At 45.6% G+C, this 17,010-nt stretch overlaps 1 protein-coding gene across 10 annotated transcripts in view; it reads right to left on the bottom strand.

The window, feature by feature from the left end:
• Window positions 1-4,734: 4,734 nt before the first annotated feature.
• Window positions 4,735-17,010, bottom strand: part of NMNAT1 (nicotinamide nucleotide adenylyltransferase 1) — a 29,894-nt gene continuing 17,618 nt past the window's right edge. For 4 of the 10 annotated variants that reach the window (XM_027608309.1, XM_027608327.1, XM_027608335.2 and 1 more), the window contains exons 3-6: window positions 14,649-14,819; window positions 13,370-13,553; window positions 10,507-10,649; window positions 9,265-10,162 (exon numbers count right to left, since the gene is read on the bottom strand). In XM_027608309.1, coding sequence (XP_027464110.1) covers window positions 9,762-10,162; window positions 10,507-10,649; window positions 13,370-13,553; window positions 14,649-14,763 — 843 coding nt within the window. In that variant the 5' untranslated portion in view covers window positions 14,764-14,819 and the 3' untranslated portion in view covers window positions 9,265-9,761. Of the gene's footprint in view, window positions 8,336-9,264; window positions 10,163-10,506; window positions 10,650-13,369; window positions 13,554-14,648; window positions 14,820-15,091; window positions 15,212-17,010 lie in introns of those variants that run through there. The other 6 variants (XR_003522613.1, XR_003522614.1, XR_003522615.1 and 3 more) reach the window with 6 other exon arrangements.

Below are 17,010 nucleotides of genomic sequence, written 5' to 3'. Positions count from 1 at the left end.
TTGGATGTCTGAAACGCATCTCAAACTGAACACATCCAGCTCGGCACGCAATAGTTATTCTTCGCTTTCCTTGTCTCCATAAACCACATGACTGGTTTACCAGTCACCTGGTTGCTCAAGCCAAAAACCCAGTAGATACTGTGGATTTCTCTCTTCCCTGATCATCCATTTCCAATCCGTCAGCAAGTCCTGTAGGTTCTATCCTAAGCTAAGCTGCCATCATGTCTTGCCTCCTCCCTGGACTTGCTGCTTCCCCTCTGATCCCACCAAACCATTCTCCACACTGTAGCCAGGAGGGCAAGCTTTTGAGAAAAGTAATTCAGATCTTTTCACTCCTCTACTTAAAACCCTTAGGTGTTGTCCTATTTTTCTTAAAAGGAAATTTGCACTCTCTCCTATGGTTTATAAAGCCCTTCCTGATTTGGCCTCTGGATACTTCTCCAACAGTATTACATTCTGTCTTCCCCAACTCAGGAGCTCCAGTCACAGCAGTTTTGTTTCCTTCTTCAGGGTCTTTGTATACAGTGTTCCCTCTTCCTGGGATGTTTTTCTCTGGTTTTTGCATGGTTAGCTCCTTTGACTTCCAGTTCAAAAGTCACAATTAGGGGAACAGTCTTTTCTAATCATGCTCTTCATGGAGAGAAATTCCCCCTAAACACCTTGGCTTCTTTCCAAACCTACTTCTTTCTCGTGGAAGTGGAATGAGTTCTCTGCTTGGGGGCAGCAAGGGTGACCACCCATCCTGGTTTCCCCAGGACTGAAGGAATGCCCAACACATGGGACTTTCACTGCTCCAAGTGGAAAAGTTCCAGGAAAACCTAGAATGTGTTGCTTGCCTTAGGCACACAGCCACTGAACCAGTTTTCTCTACTGGGTAGAGTTAATCTATCAAACATTCTAAATGCAGGGTATTTCCACTTTTTCCTTCTCCCCTTTTGACATGGACTCGAGAGTGTATTTTTTTTTAATTTTATTTATTTGACAGAGAGAGACACAGCGAGAGAGGGAACACAAGCAGGGGGAGTGGGAGAGGGAGAAGCAGGCTTCCCGCCGAGCAGGGAGCCCGATGTGGGGCTCGATCCCAGAACCCTGGGATTGTGACCTGAGCCGAAGGCAGACGCTTAACGACTGAGCCACCCAGGCGCCCCTCGAGAGTGTATTTGTTTTACAGATCCAAACTTTCCCTCTGGTTGACTGCTCCAAAGTCTAGTCTAGGGGAGTTAGTATATAAGCTATTATTGCTCCCCCCAATTTAATGGCTTAAAAATAACAAAAATCATTAATTTCCTCTTAAATCTGCAATTTGGGCATGGCTTGCAGGGGAAGGCTCATCCCAGCTCCATGTAGTATTAGCGGGAGTACCCTGACCCTACATTGGCAGGGTAGAAGAAGATATTTCCAAAATGCCTCATTCTCACTGTTAGCAAATTAGTGCTGGCTGTCTTAGCTTGGAGCCCAGCCAGGGCTGTGGGCCAGAAGCCAGGTTCCTATCCATGGGGGGACCTGTCCATGGGCTGCTTGGGCTCCCTCACAGCATGGGTGGTTGGGTTTTGAGAAGGAGCATTCCAAGAGAACCAGTAAGATGCCGCACTGTCTTTTATGCCCTAGTCTCCGATGTCACATGACGTCATTTCCGCTGGAGTCACACACCTACCCAAGTCCAAAGGGAGGGAACTTGGACCTCATTTCTCAATGTCACATTGTAAGAAGAGCAAGTGGGATGGGAGGTCTCATAACAGCCATCTTGGAAAACACATAATCTGTCACGGTTACCTAATTCCGCTTTGAGCCTCACAGCAGGCTTCAACTTTGAACGTTTATCAGACTTCCTCAGTTGTAAAGATGCTATTTTCTGGGTGCCTGTGGGCTCAGTCCGTGGAGCATACGACTCTTGATCTTAGGGTCATGAGTTTGAGCCCACTTGGGTGTAGAGATTACTTTAAAAAAATTTTTTAAATGCTATTTTCATTCATTTGTTGCTTTTTTCATTTTATTTTTCAGTTGGTTTAGAATGTGGACAAAAAAATAATTGACTCTCTTCAATAATCTCTGAATCACCTTTTTAGGACAGTCTTCTGATACGTTTCTAATATCCATTTACTCTGAATCACATTTCTTTTTTTTTTTTTTAAGATTTTTATTTATTTGACAGAGAGAGACACAGCGAAAGAGGGAACACAAGCAGGGGGAGTGGGAGAGGGAGAAGCAGGCCTCCCTCAGAGCAGGGAGCCCGATGCGGGGCTCGATCCCAGGACCCTGGGACCATGACCTGAGCCGAAGGCAGACGCTTAATGACTGAGCCAGCCAGGCGCCCCTACTCTGCATCACATCTCTAGTTACTTCCTTATAATTATCATAATCCACAATTATCTTTTTTTGGTTTGTTTACTGACTCCCTTTTTCATTAAAATTTTAAGGGCAGAGGGCGCCTGGGTGGCTCAGTTGGTTAAGCGACTGCCTTCCGCTCAGGTCATGATCCTGGAGTCCCGGGATCGAGTCCCGCATCGGGCTCCCTGCTCGACGGGGAGTCTGCTTCTCCCTCTGACCCTCTTCCCTCTCGTGCTTTCTCTCATTCTCTCTCTCTCTCAAATAAATAAATGAAATCTTAAAAAAAAAAAATTTTAAGGGCAGAGACCACATTCATCTCATTTGCCTCTACAGCATCTCCAGGGCCTAGCACGGTGCCTGGTATGTGCTCCATAAATGTTTGTTGAATGAATGGCTGCAGCCTTTTCCAAAGGAGAAATGCCATTTTTACTGAGAAACGAGAGTGGCCCACCCAGAATGAGACTGTTGATTCTCCTAACTATAAGACATTGATTCCTTTGGTGGAATATGACAGGCTGATATCAAATCCTGGATTAGCTATATTTTGCCATTTAATGGGCAGAGAACGATGAACTCTGACCAGATTCTGGAGCATGGAGCCTATTTAAATTCCAGAAAACTAAAGGAACAGGACACGGAGAAGTCACACTTACTTCCTACCTTTAAAATCTTATTGTTCTAAATGTTGGCCTGAAAATGAAAGTCACAGAAACAACTAATAATAATTTTAGCATCTGTGCTGGTTGGTATGGCTTTTGGCTAGCTTGAGCAAGGGCCATGTAGTATGGATAGAGTTGAATTTCAGTTGAAGTGGACATAGACTGAGCTTGGCCGTGGGATAAAGAGTAATTTTCTCCTCCACACTTCTTGGATCTTTTTTCTAGACTAGGACCAAAAGTTATCTCTGGAAAGAGGGGTGAAATTTATTTGGCCAATTTGAGCCCTTTCTTTCTCTGCATTTGATATTGGCCAAGTAAATCATAACATTATAGCCAAGATGAGATCCTAAACCTGTGTACCAACTCTGCTCCTCCTCGACAGAAATGGATGGGAATGAATGGGGGGCACTTGGCAGTGGACCCACTCTTGTCTCACCTGGTGGAGTCTGGCACTGGTTGGGCAAAGGAGGGCATGGACACTGTGGACACTTCCTGCCATCCTTCCTTCCACCCCCTAAGGCAGAGAAGCATTGCCATCAAGGAGCTTGGTCCAGGTCTAGGAGTGAGATCTGGGTTAGTTTAAGACCAAGCCAATCACAGAAGGGCTACCTCCTTTGACAGTGATGGGTTTTAGGGACAAGCAGGTTTCAATGAATTTGAATCAGCCAAGGATATATGATAAGTTTGGTAGGCCTGCTGGGAAAGATGTTTCTTTGATTTTAACAAAGCCCTAGGGAGCCAGCCTTTCTCCCACTTTTGAACAAGAGCAGGGAAGCCCTGCTACAGTGACCATCCTCCTACTGAAGGAGCACCAGACTCAGGAGGCCGTGAGCTGCAGAGTTGGGGGATGGAAAGCCCCTGGGTCCCCAATGACACCACTGGTTCACTGTTCGCGCACCCTGAATCCGGCCCTCCATCTGCGCTTCTGGGTGTTAAGTGTCCTTATTGTTTATACCACCTGGAGTTGAAATTCCTGTTTACCTGCAGTGGAAAATATCCTGATATAGAAAATAAATTAAATTAAATTAAATTACTCTTGTCTCAAGTAACTTATTTGCCTTTTTGAACCTGTTTGAGGGCAGCAGAGCTAATTATGGTTCCATTCTGAGCATGTTTAACTTGCTGAGAGTACTTAGCAAATGTTAAATAAAATACTACTATGGGGCTCCTGAGTGGCTCGGTCGGTTGAGCCTCTGACTCTTGGCTTTGGCTCAAGGTCATGATCTCATGGGTTGTGGGACTGAGCCCCATGTCGGACTTCCTGCTCAGCTCGGGCGGGGTCCGCTTGAGGATTTGATCCTTCTGCGCCGCACCCCCCCCCCCCCCACTCATGTGCACTGCTCTCTCCCTCATAAATAAAGCAAGCTTTGGAGAGAGTGAAACAAGCCGTAAGAGACTCTCAACTACAGAGAACAAACAGGGTTGCTGGAGGGAAGTGGGTGGGGGACGGGCTAGATGAGTGATGGGTATTCAGGAGGGCATTTGTTATGGTGAGCACTGGGTGTTGTATGTAAGTGATGAATTCTACTCCTGAAATCAATACTGCACTGTATGTTAACTACCTAAAATTTAAATTAAAAAAAAATAAAAGAAAATAATCTAAAAAAAATACTACTTCAAAAAAATTTTAAAAATACGGCTTTTTACTTTTTTTATTTTTATTTTTTTTTAAGATTTTATTTATTTATTTGACAGAGAGCGAGACAGCGAGAGCAGGAACACAAGCAGGGGGAGTGGGAGAGGGAGAAGCAGGCTCCCCGCGGAGCAGGGAGCCCGATGCGGGACTCCATCCCGGGACTCCAGGATCATGACCTGAACCGAAGGCGGACACTTAACCGACTGAGCCCCCCAGGCGCCCTGAGTACTACTATTTCAACGAGAACAATGTGGCCGGAAGCTCAGGTCTGGGAGTGATACTTCTAGCTGCACTATTTTAAAGCCTATTAATCCAGAGAAACTTTGGATGCCAAGAATGTACCTTGAAGAAGGTAGCCGGGACTTTGCTTCCCGGAGCTGGGCCAAACACAGCCCACCGGGGCCCTCAGCCTTGCTCTTCTGTGTTGTGCCGCAGAGAGAAAGATCCAATGAGGCCGTCCAGATCTGGGGCTCTCACTTATTCTGATTTCCCTTGCAGCGGTTTGTTCTTGAGACCTTGGGGAGGACCGAATAGGGCAAACGATTTAAAAAAAAAAATACCTCCTTTCTTCCTTGACTGTCCTCGGCTCCTCAGACCCTCCTGCGAGCCTTTCATACAACTGAGGTAACATACAGTGGCATGGCGCGCCTTCTCAGTATCTCCTTGTAGGTTGTTCCTCCTGCGTAAGGTTGCCCGCATTAGAAAAACAAAAGCCCCCCAAACAGAACAGAAATAGGACTCCTTGGCCTTCGGACAAATGACAAATCATTCCCAGTGTAAGGAGCTCCCCCTGGAGGGCCCTCCACCCTGATTTCCTGGCCGGCAGGGCCCCAGGGCGCTCACGTTTAGGAAACCCTCAGCAGTGATACCGGAGAGCCCCTTGCTGATGCTCCAGATGTAGTCTTTGTTTTTCTCGCCACCTAACTGTAGGCGACCTGGCGGCAGAGACCGACTTGTACTCGTGTGCTCCCCGTTGGCACTTCACATAATAATAGTGTTCCAAGAAATGCTTCCTGGTCACACGGAGGAGAAGGGACAGGTGCCAACTCTCCATCGGGCTGATCTCATTTCACAGCTGGAGGGACCCCAGAGATCACTGCATTATTCTACAGAAGGAGACTCTGGGAGTCAGTGACCGCCCCCCACCCTCCCCCCGCAGTCAGCTGGCTGGCACGCCTGGCGCTGGCAACCCGCGTCTGGGGCAGAAGCTGCTTCTGCTCTGTCTTGCAGGGAACAGTGCTGCCCGGTGGCACTGCGGTACTGGCCTGGGCGTCTGGGTGCCGTTCTTCCTGCTTCTGCTGATGAAGAGTGAACCATGGCTCCTACCACTCCCCGCTCTGGGCATTCACTGCCCTTATTCCAAGGAACTGCTAACACCGGGCAGGCTCCACTGGGTCCTTCTGTGCGTTCAGAACACATCACATGTCCCCGTCAGACTACCATATGTTGCAAGTGTGCTTATTTGTACTCGTCCACTTGGGGTGGATGAAAACGCCAAGATTTGGCTACAACTTCATTCCTTGAAGAGTAATATGTTACATGAGGCATAAAGAGGTTAAGAGCCCAGGCTCTGAAGACAAACTGCTCATTCGAGCCTCGGGTGTGTCATTTATACCAATCACCTAACTGTGCCTTGTTTCTTTCCGACTCACACCCGCCCAGCACACCGTAGGTGCTCAGTAAGTGTTGGCATTCTGAAGTTCAAACAGCACCACTGCTAAGCTAGGTACAGATTTCAGAGATGGACACCGTACAGCCTCACAGGTGGGTGGACGTTGTGATGAATGTTCTAGATCATGAGGCCTGTGGGAACGGGTATGAGGATGGCAGTGGAAGGGACGTCCTGTGGCACCCAGAAGTCAATGCTAAAGGAGCCCATTTCACGATATGGTGACTTCTGGGCTGACAGAAGTGAATCAGAGTTTGGGGTAAGAAAAGTAGCCCCCCTGCCGCCAGGCATGCTGACCCCGACGGCTTCCCTCCACCCTGTGGGGAGACCCTCAAGATGACAGAAAAAGAAAGAGCATCCTTTGATGCAAGATGGGCCTAAATCATGCCTCTGACTCAATCTCTACCCTGATCATCAAGGAGAACCCTTTCCTCTTTATCTAAATGGTTTACTGTTCACACTTGTCCCCTAAACAGGTAAACAACAAAAAATTCTCCAGATGTTGTACATTCAACCGAATTAAGCTGCCAGTAAAAGACTTTTGTTCATTTGCTGCACTCAAATTACACGATGTAAGGGGTAAAGGAGTACAACACATAAAAAACACCAGCATCAAACACACAAAACACCAGCTTGACACATTTGCTAAACTCAAAATTCACATTACAAAAGCAGATTATGAAAAAGCCATAATAGGAAATAGTGGCGTATTTTCCTCTTCCTCAATGGAAGTCACAATTATTAATATTTATTCCCCTGTGAAGTTCATTGTTCTAATTTCCATTTCAAAACAGGAAATTCTGCCCTTGGGGTCACCCAAAACTATGTCATTATGCTGTGGCATTAGCAGCATCCTTGGTACTAGGACAAAGCTAAAAGCAGCTTGTTCCCTGTACAAAGGTATTGATCCATAAATAGCGAAACAACAGGATCATTTCACTATTACCAAGTCTCCTGGGAGGTCCTCAAATGCTTTACCCAGTGGGTCCTGAGGTCAATATACTCACAGCTGAGCATGGCTGGGCACTTCTAAGTAGGAAGGCACCATGGTATAAGAGAAGTTTCTACAAAGTAACAGAAATTTCTAGCATTTCTAGCATTCTGCAGTCCGTACACACACCAGATGAGCTAAGTGCAGTCTTCCAGGAGCAGAAATCAAAGTTACACACTTCAGTAGCTTCATCTGCTTCTAGATGGTTCTTTTTCAGGACCGCTTCAACTCTCAACTCCAAAAAGCTAAGGAGGGGGAGAAATGACCCTCATCTCTGCGATCCGAGACTCTAACCTGTCACTCCGTCAGCAGAGACTGAAGCCCGCTGGTGGCAGCCTCTTCACCCCTCCTGGTCTTCGTCAGGTCGGCCTGCTGGCTTCAGTAAGAAAGTCAGTAGCTGCAGAAGATACGTGGGCTGGCCTTCACATTGTCCCTTTGCAGGCTGTGTATTCAGATTTGACTGAACAACTGCATAGTTTTAAGTATTTTTTCCTTCCACAGAGTCATAAGCCCTTTATCTAGGTGTAAGTATGAAATATAAATTGCAAAAAAGTAAATTATCGTACTGTCATGAGAAATTTAACTTTAGTCCTGTTTCTATCACAGGATTATTTTCCTGAATCATAAAACTACTTTATAAAAAGCTATTTCTAGTCTTACTGCTTTACCAGTTGGTAAAACCTTCACAAAATTTTAATCAGCATCCAACTGTATCACAAGCTTGTGCTTGTAACATAAAAAAAAGCTATGACCTCAATTATTATTTGGGAGTTTTACTTTGGTTAAAGTGCATATAAAAGGACATGGGGAAAAGAGTAAGAACGTAGACCCTTTTTCTGCTTAAATTCACAAATGGCAGATTCACAGAGGGCTGGAACAGAAGCAGCAAGGCTCTTCAGAAACTCAAGAGAGTTTTAGACCGAGATCATGGAGCGTTCTTCCAACCAGCCATTTGTCAGTGCCCAGAATTCTGAGCAGGAGGGACTGCTGAGCTCATCCAGTGCGGCATTTCCCATGTTTGTAGGATCTCTGTTCATCTTTGGTTTATTAAGCTATTAAGAAAGGCCAAGAGGAAGAAAAAAAAAAGGCTAAGAGCACTGATATTTAATAAAATCCTTGAATAAGTTCCCTCATTCTCTGTGGTTCTCTCTGTTCCAGGTAGCATGACATCATCCCTGAAGTTATTCCTGAAGACAGCAAGATGGCAGATGGCCAGAGCCACCAGAGGCTGTGCTGAGAGAACATGCATAACATGTAACCTGATTTTAATTTACTATTGGTTTTTACCAAACTTCTAAACTTTAGTTTATGAAACAGGTTCACAATTCCTTTCCCCAGTTACTAACACCCACACTGCTTCTCTACCTCTGCGTGGGCAGCAGAAACACCGGTGCACCTTTCTGAACATTTGAGGCCAAAGGTGGAGCTCCAGGCATACGTGTCTTGGCAAAACTTAACTGGCCAACTTCGGATGTGTGCCAGAGAGACTGAACCATTAGCATCAAGTTTACAGCTGAAGATGACTGATTAGTGGTGCATTTTATAAGTTCACTATTTTAAGACTTATTTCCTTGGCCACCCTTGGTGAAGAATGCCTAGAAACAAGCATGCACAAAATGTTAATTCCCTTTATAGCTAAAGTTAGGATATTCATTTTTTTTTGAAGATTTAATTTATTTATTTACTTAAGAAAGAGAGTGAGCAGGAGAGGGAGAGAGAATCTGAAGCCGACTCCACGCTGAATGCACAGCCTGATAAGGGGCTCGATCCCATGACTGACTGCGAGATCGCAACCTGAGCCGAAGCCAAGAGTTGGATGCTTAACCAACTGAGCCACCCAGGCACCCCTAAAGTTAGCATTTTATTTATTTATTTATTTATTTATTTATTTATTTATTTATTTATTTATTTATTTATTAAAGATTTTATTTATTTGACAGAGAGAGAGACAGGAGAGAGGGAACACAAGTAGGGGAGAGGGAGAAGCAGGCTTCCCGCTGAGCATGGAGCCCAATGTGGGGCTTGATCCCCGGACCCTGGGATCATGACCTGAGCTGAAGGCAGCCGCTTCACGGACTGAGCCACCCAGGCGTCCCCTAAAGTTAGCATTTTAAATGGACTCTTGCTTTTCCCACTTTGTTCCTCTTACGTGGTCAAGCCAAAATGTCCTTTTTGACTTCGTATTTGTAGTTAAACTGAATGTCTTCTGATTTTAGTGCCATTAATCCCATTTTAAAGATTCAAGGATTTGTACATTCTTTAAAAAAAAAAAGAAAGAAAAAAAGACTATATTGAAAACCTTCATCTTAGCAATTTCCAATAAAATGATAAACCTGATTTTAATCTACTTCTGATTTTTACCAAACTTTTAAGAAGCTTTAGTTTATGAAACAGGATCACAATTCCTCTTCCCAGTTACAAACACCCAGACTGTTCCAAATTCCCAAGCTGGAAATCCAAAATACCATTCTGTAGGATTTATGAGTTAGCGTCCGCAACTTGCCTCTGCAAAGGAGCCAGGATGACCCCGACATTCTTCTCCTCACTCTCACAGCTATATAAATCATGCTTTTCGATATATTCTTGGACAAGGTCTGGTACCAAGTAGCGAATGCTCTGGCCCCTTCTGAGGGCTCGCCGGATCTTTGTGGATGAGATGTCATTGGTGATCCACTCGTTTACCAGGTGAATGTTGTTCCGGTGTTTCCACAGTGCATCAGATTCATAGATGAATTTCTGGGCATCATTTCCAGCCCGAGTAATACATATGAGCCCATAGTCTTCCACAATTTGGGTGATATCCTCACTCTTCCACAGATTGGGAACAGCAAAGGACTCCAATAAATCTGCCCCACACAGCAGTTTTACCTTTGGCACATCTGGGAAAAAGAAGAAAACACAGCTCCAGGGTCTGCTTTGCTAATAATTCCCTGCATCAAAATGAACACAACAATGTGTTTTTCTGGCTAGAGGGTTCATCGTTTTGATCAGAATCAGATTCTCAAAAGAGATCTAGGCTACCACAAAGGTTAAGGATCACTGTAGGAGAAATCAGCTCGAGGTGCCTTTTCCTCTCCTTCCCTCCCTCCCTTCACAAAACTAACAAGGGGCATTTTCCAGGCACTCACACATACTGAGTATGAAACGAAAATACAAACGGGGGCTTGCTCAGCTCTAGAATTTTATCTACTTTAGTCGGTAAGTCTTGATGAAACATACAGACCTTTTGGTTTTGGCTCTAGCAATTTCTTTTGACTAAAATCTTGTCTTTGTTCCACCCACTTCCTTTTCTGTCCGGGCTTTCCCGGCATTGGTGAATCCTGCTGGTGATCACAGCTCCCAGCCTCCAGTTTCTCCTGATGGTGTCTATAAGACAACAAAGCAACAGAGCATTTCTCTTCTCACAACATTCAATTAAAATACTGTCTCTCTGGATATGCCCGAGAGCCTCTGACCCAAAGTGAAGGCTGTGTGATATTAAAAACATCTAACCACAGGAACCCCTGATGCCTGACCAGTCAGCATGGATGCTGACCAGTATTCAGTACTGCCAGATCAGCCTGGATGCTGGCCAGTGGTGCTGGGGACTGGCTGTTGGGAACAGAAAGCAAGGAGATCCTGGGAGCACAGCAGATGGTGGCTATTACTGTTCAAAGCTTTATGTGTGTGTCATAATAACAAGAGTGAATATTAGTTATTTAGTATGTGCTAAGCACTACACTAAGTCCTTTGCATGGATCATTTGATTAAATCTTTTCAATATCCTGTGCCATAAATATTATTATTGCTACTATTATTCCCATAGCGGAGGGAAGTGAAGGCTTGGAGCTGCGACTCCAGCTTTTGGTAGACTCCTTGGGACACAGGAGGCACTCAATAGCAATCTGATTGAGTGAATGTTTTGGTTATTATAAAGCAACTCTTTTATTCCCACTATCATATCAGAATTGTTCTCCCCATCAAGAGAGGTGAACTCTAATTTGCCCAAGGCCATTTTTTTTTTAACTAGGCCCCACACCGAACACAGAGCCTAATGTGGGGCTCGAACTCATGACTGTGAGATCAAGAGCTGAGCCGAGATCAAGAGTCAGATGCTCAACCAACTGAGCCACCCAGGCGCCCCTGCCCAAGGCCATTTAGCTAATAAGTAGCAGAGCTAGTATTTGAACCCCAGCAGTCTGGTTCCAGAGCCAATACTCTTGACCACTAAAGAGTGTGGCTTGACCTAGTAATGGAGAGCCACAAGGCCAAGGATAAGGTCGTAGAGGGGACAAGTGCCCGAGGCCTAAAAGGAAGGGACCACAGGCAGTACTTGTGTGTAGCTTTCTTCTTGACTGGCAGCAGGATGCCCACCACTTTACCACTGTGAAGTTACCCAGAAAACATGAACTACAGTTGGGGGAGCCAACTGTGGGTCCTTTGTGCCCCTAACTCCTTTCCGTCTTGAGCAGCTGAGTTAATATGGAATGGACAGTACGACTGCTGTGGAGCCAGAGAGGGAAGGCTGGGTAAGGTGGGCATGCAGAAGCCTGCTGTTTGACGGGAGAACTGCTGGCCAGTGAAGGGGGCGGACTCTTCCCTGCCAAGCCTGAAAAGTCCCTCCTCTTCTTAAGTGCTGCATACTGTCTGCTGGCTCAGTGTCCAATCCTGCCCTAAACACACTTCCCAGAGGTCCTTGCGGCACGTTCTCGATGTGACAGAGATTCTGCTGATGAGATTCACTCACGAGAGACTCGGAAGGAAGAAGGGAGGCAGAGGCCATCTTTCTGGGCTGTGGAGCCTGAGAAGCATCTCTTATGGCATGAGCCTGGTGGCCAGACTCCATATTCCACTGTCCAGTCGCCAACTCTAGGAGACTGGGACAGGTGAACAGCAGTATTTGCGGTGGCAGAGGCAGGAACAGCTTCCTGAACACTGACTGCAGCTAAGGAGGTATGACCTTGGAACAGGCCCGACTTCCCTGCTGCCAGCCCCTTGACACTTCCGCACGAGCACCTAAATCCCTTTCTGCTTTTGGGGCGCCTGGCTCAGTCAGTTGAGCGCCCGACTCCTGATTCTGGCTGAGGTTGTGATCTCAGGGTTGGGGGATCGAGCCCCACAGCTGCCTCCATGCTCAGCATGGAGTCTGCTTGAGGGTTCTCTCTCTCCCTCTGCTCCTCCCCCAACTCGTACTCTCTCCCTCATATAAACAAATAAATAAAACCTTTAAAAAAGCAAAAACAAGAAACACTCAGAATGGTCTCTATTTCCTGTTGAAACCCTATCTGATATGTTTAGAACCAAAGGAATCAGAACTCTAAGAACAGACATTAGACATGAAGGTTTTTCAGAAAGTTCTGATACCCAAGATAATATTAGTAATAATTAGATGTCACTCCCTCTAGTTTCTGAATCCTCACCTGGAACTGTTTCAAAGGTGAGAGCACAGAGATCTGGGACAACCCCCATATGTGGTCACAGAAGGAGCATATAAAATCAGGGCCATCCATGACCAAGCACCACGGCTTCTCTCGCTTAAATTACCTGCCTCTCTCTTTTCTACTTAAAAGATTAACGACAAGGGGCACCTGGGTGGCTCAGATGGTTACACATCTACCTTCGGCTCAGGTCATGATCCCAGGGTCCTGGGATCGAGCCCCACATAGGGCTCCCTGCTCATTGGGGAGCTTGCTTCTCCCTCTCTCTCTACTGTTCCCCCTGCCTGTGCTCTCTCGCTCTGTCAAATAAATAAATAAAATCTTTAAAAAAAAAAAAAAAGAAAAGATTAACGACATCTTACAACTTTGCCTTTCTCATCTGGGGCACAGACAGGCCAGGCAGGCTTTTCTCTGTATTCTCTCTCGCAGAGGTACAGTAACAAGCATGCAAGCAGCTCAGAACATGATGAAAGGCATAAAGTCTAAGGTACCCCCATGCTCTGCGGCTGTGTGCTCTACACCCAAGAAATCACCGAATGTGGGAAGCCCTCCCGACCCGAGTCACAGTTTGCAAATCTGTATTTCACAGACACAGGCAACACTGGAACATGGCAAAAAGCCCCTAACCCATTTCTGAAGAACTGACAAAGCTGATTTCACCATGAATACCTTAGCACCTTAGCAGTCTCTACCCATTCCTTCTGAAGACTTTCCCAGGTATCAACTTCCACCCATTCTGAATTCTTGGTGGCGAGTTCTGCCATGATAACTCGGTGGTGGGCAGAGATGAGTCCTTTCTTCTTATATGCATCGCCAACAGGAGAGATTATGCCTTTGATAACTCTGTATTTTCCTGGATAAAGAGTCAGATTTGATGTGAGGTGTAACAAGTTAGATTTTATGCACAGGAAATATTATCATCAATATGGTTTTATAACAGACCCCCCTTTTCAAAACAGGGATTCAGGTTCACTCATACATTCATTTACAAACAAGGTGAAACAGACAGAACATAAAATTCACCGTTTTAAGTGCGCAGTTCAGTGGCATCAAGCACATTCACACTGTTGTGCAGTCCCCACCACCATCCGTCTCCAGAACTTTCTCATCTTCTCCAACTGAAACTGTGACCCCATGAAACACTAACTCCCCAACTCCCTACACAATAGAAGTTTTGATATTGCCAAATTGCCTTGTAAAAAGCCTTAATCAATTTGTACTGTCCACCTACAGTGTATGTAAGAGCCCATTTCTCCCCAACCTCTGATACTTGACACTATCAAATTTAAACATTTTTGTCGATGTGATGGGCAAAACAGATCTCATTTTTTTTATCTTAGTTCCCTGATTATTAGGATTATTAGTGAGTCTGAGCAGCCATCCATCTATCTAGCAGCATATGCATGATCATTTATGTAATAAAACATACTGTGTAGGGAAGGTAATAGTTTTCCTCAACCCTCCTTGGGTCCCTGGCTGGGTCTGAAAATTAAACTGACAAAAACAGAAAAACAGAAGAAAAATGTAGAAATTTATTTAATAGAAGGTTTATGTGACACGGGTGCCTTCATTAGGAAATGAAGACCCCAAGAAACAGTTAAACCTATTTTTATGCCAGGTTTAGTGAAGAGTGGACAGTCGTTGAGAAATATGATAGGGCAAAGAGTGCAAGGGAAGGGTAGTAAACTCAAGGAAATTTGGCAAGGCCCATGAGTTTAGATTCTTCCAGGCATCGCTCTGTCTTTAGCAATAAGGATGCTCCTTTCCTCCCAGTATACGGAGGGCACTTCTCACATCAAGATTTTATGAGCTGCTTCAGGGGAGAATGGTTCGGAGGAGGTCAGAGGGACCTTCCTGGTTCTGCCATTTTTTCAAACTCCTTCAGCTTAAAATACCCAACAAGCCAGAGTGCCATATTTTGGGGTAGTGTCCTGGCTACTGTTCCTACCTGTTTCATTCATGTAGTCTTTGGCCAGCTCAAATAGCCGGAGGTGCATGTTGGTGATAGGATTAAAGGAACCACAAGCAAGGAGAACCACTTCTGTCTTCTCTGAATTTTCCATGCTAGGAATTTGAAGTTCTTGATCTGAATGGAAAACTCTGACACTTTGCTTGTGGTCTGCAAAGGAAAAAGGAAACAAGTTCAGTTCTAGGTCTTTAGATGTCCTTCCACCTTCCAAGTGGATGGACAAAAGCCTGTGGCTTCAATGACAAAGACAGCCCCATCCTCCACCCTTCCTTTTCAGGGTGCATTTGCAGCTCCTGCTGTACAGGGATGGGATCTCCTTCCCCCTCTTTGTGACTTGCTTTGGACAAAACAATGTAGCAGAACCGGGTTCTGAGCCAGGCCTTTGAGGCTTTGCACACTTCCACACTCTTCTGGACTCCTACCTCTGCCATGAAAACAAGCCAGGGCCAGCCGGCTGGAGGATGACAGACCGCCTGGGAGAGAGATTGTACTCCCGCTGCTGGACAGCCAACCACACCAGCTATGCGGCGGGGGCCATCCTGCACCAGCCAAACCACAGATGACACGCTCGGACACACAGGCAAGCCCCAGCGAGATCAGCTGAGCCGGGCTTGTATCAACAAACCCACAAGCTGACCCTCAACTCATGAGCAAAAATTAATGTTTATTATTGTATGCTGCCGAGGTTTTGTGATGCACTACTGTGGTCACAGTTAACTGATACAATGACATTATCAACTACCAAATAAATAGGACTCCCCGACAACCTGTCCTTCAAAACAGTAGTCTGGGGCGCCTGGGTGGCTCAGTCAGTTAAGCGTCTGCCTTCGGCTCAGGTCATGATCCCAGGGTTCTGGGATCCAGCCCTGCGTCGGGCTCCCTGCTCCTCCGGGAATCTCCTTCTCCCTCTTCCCCTGTCCCTCCCCCTGCTTGATCTCTCTAATAAATAAATTCTTTAAAAAATAAGAAGAATAGGGGCGCCTGGGTGTCTCAGTTGTTAAGCATCTGCCTTCAGGGGCGCCTGGGTGGCTCAGTCGTTCAGCGTCTGCCTTCGGCTCGGGTTGTGATCCCAGGGTCCTGGGATCGAGCCCCGGATCGAGCCCCGCATCGGGCTCCCTGCTCGGCGGGAAGCCTGCCTCTCCCTCTCCCACTCCCACTCCCCCTGCTAGTGCTCTCTCTCACTGTGTCTCTCTCTGTCAAATAAATAAATAAAATCTTTAAAAATAATAAGAAGAATAAAATTAGGAATGCATTTCTTCATTGTTTCCCAGCATCCAACCCTGCTTTTGGAAGTCTAACACCATTCTGACTCTTGTTCTTTTTTTACATGACTTTCTTCTTTTTTGGCAGATTTGTGGGATGTCCTCTTTACCCCCAGTGCTCTGAAATGGCATAATATTTTATCTTCATGGGGGTCTTTTTCATTCATTGTGCTGGGAGTCAGCTGAAGGGGTTCAGAATGTGCCACTTTGGCATGCAGATTATTTTGAGTGGAAGGCATCTGAGACCCTACAGGCTCAAGAGAAAGTTTTGTCCTTCCCTTAATTACATAGAAGAATCTAAATTGGGGTCTTTCCCAGAATAAGGGTTATTAGCAGAGATAAATTTTATCTAAGGGACCCATCTGTATGGCAGGGCAAACATCTAATTACCAAACATCTGCTCTTCTTGCCGCCCTGTGAGGGGCATTCCTTTCCTCTGAAATCCCAGACCTCCACTCTCTTCGCCTTAGTTCAGAATGACATAATATGCCTCATTTTGCCTGTCTTTGGAATTTCCATGTCTATGTGGATTCCCCATATGTACTCTATTAAATTTGATTTTCTCCTCTCTCTCTCATGTCGATTTGATTCTTAGTCCCTAAGCTAGAAAGACCTGAGAGGATAGGAATTCTTGCTCCCTGACACAATGAACCTTTCCAGTCCTCAAAGTCAAATCACTCAGTTCTGAGTTATTTTTTTGATAAACACTGCTTATGAACCATCAAAAAACTATTTTGTTATTATAAAGTTTTATTTTTTTTAAGATTTTATTTATTTGACAGAGAGAGACACAGTGAGAGGGAACACAAGCAGGAGGAGTGAGAGAGGGAGAAGCAGGCTCCCCGCGGAGCAGGGAGCCCGATGCGGGGCTTGATCCCAGGACCTAGGTTCATGACCCGAGCCGAAGGCAGATGACCAACGACTGAGCCACCCAGGCGCCCCTTGTTATTGTAAAGTTTAAAAAAAAATATTCTTATGTATCCAAATTATGTTTCAAAATAATCATTCTGAGAACTTATAATTCCAGTGATGCCAAATTGCTGAAAGCATTTTGGGAACTTTGGGGAACGACCTGTAGA

The sequence above is a fragment of the Zalophus californianus genome, chromosome 4, assembly GCF_009762305.2.
Source record: "Zalophus californianus isolate mZalCal1 chromosome 4, mZalCal1.pri.v2, whole genome shotgun sequence".
Taxonomy (NCBI): domain Eukaryota; kingdom Metazoa; phylum Chordata; class Mammalia; order Carnivora; family Otariidae; genus Zalophus; species Zalophus californianus.
This window is presented reverse-complemented; position numbering and strand designations above follow the sequence as displayed.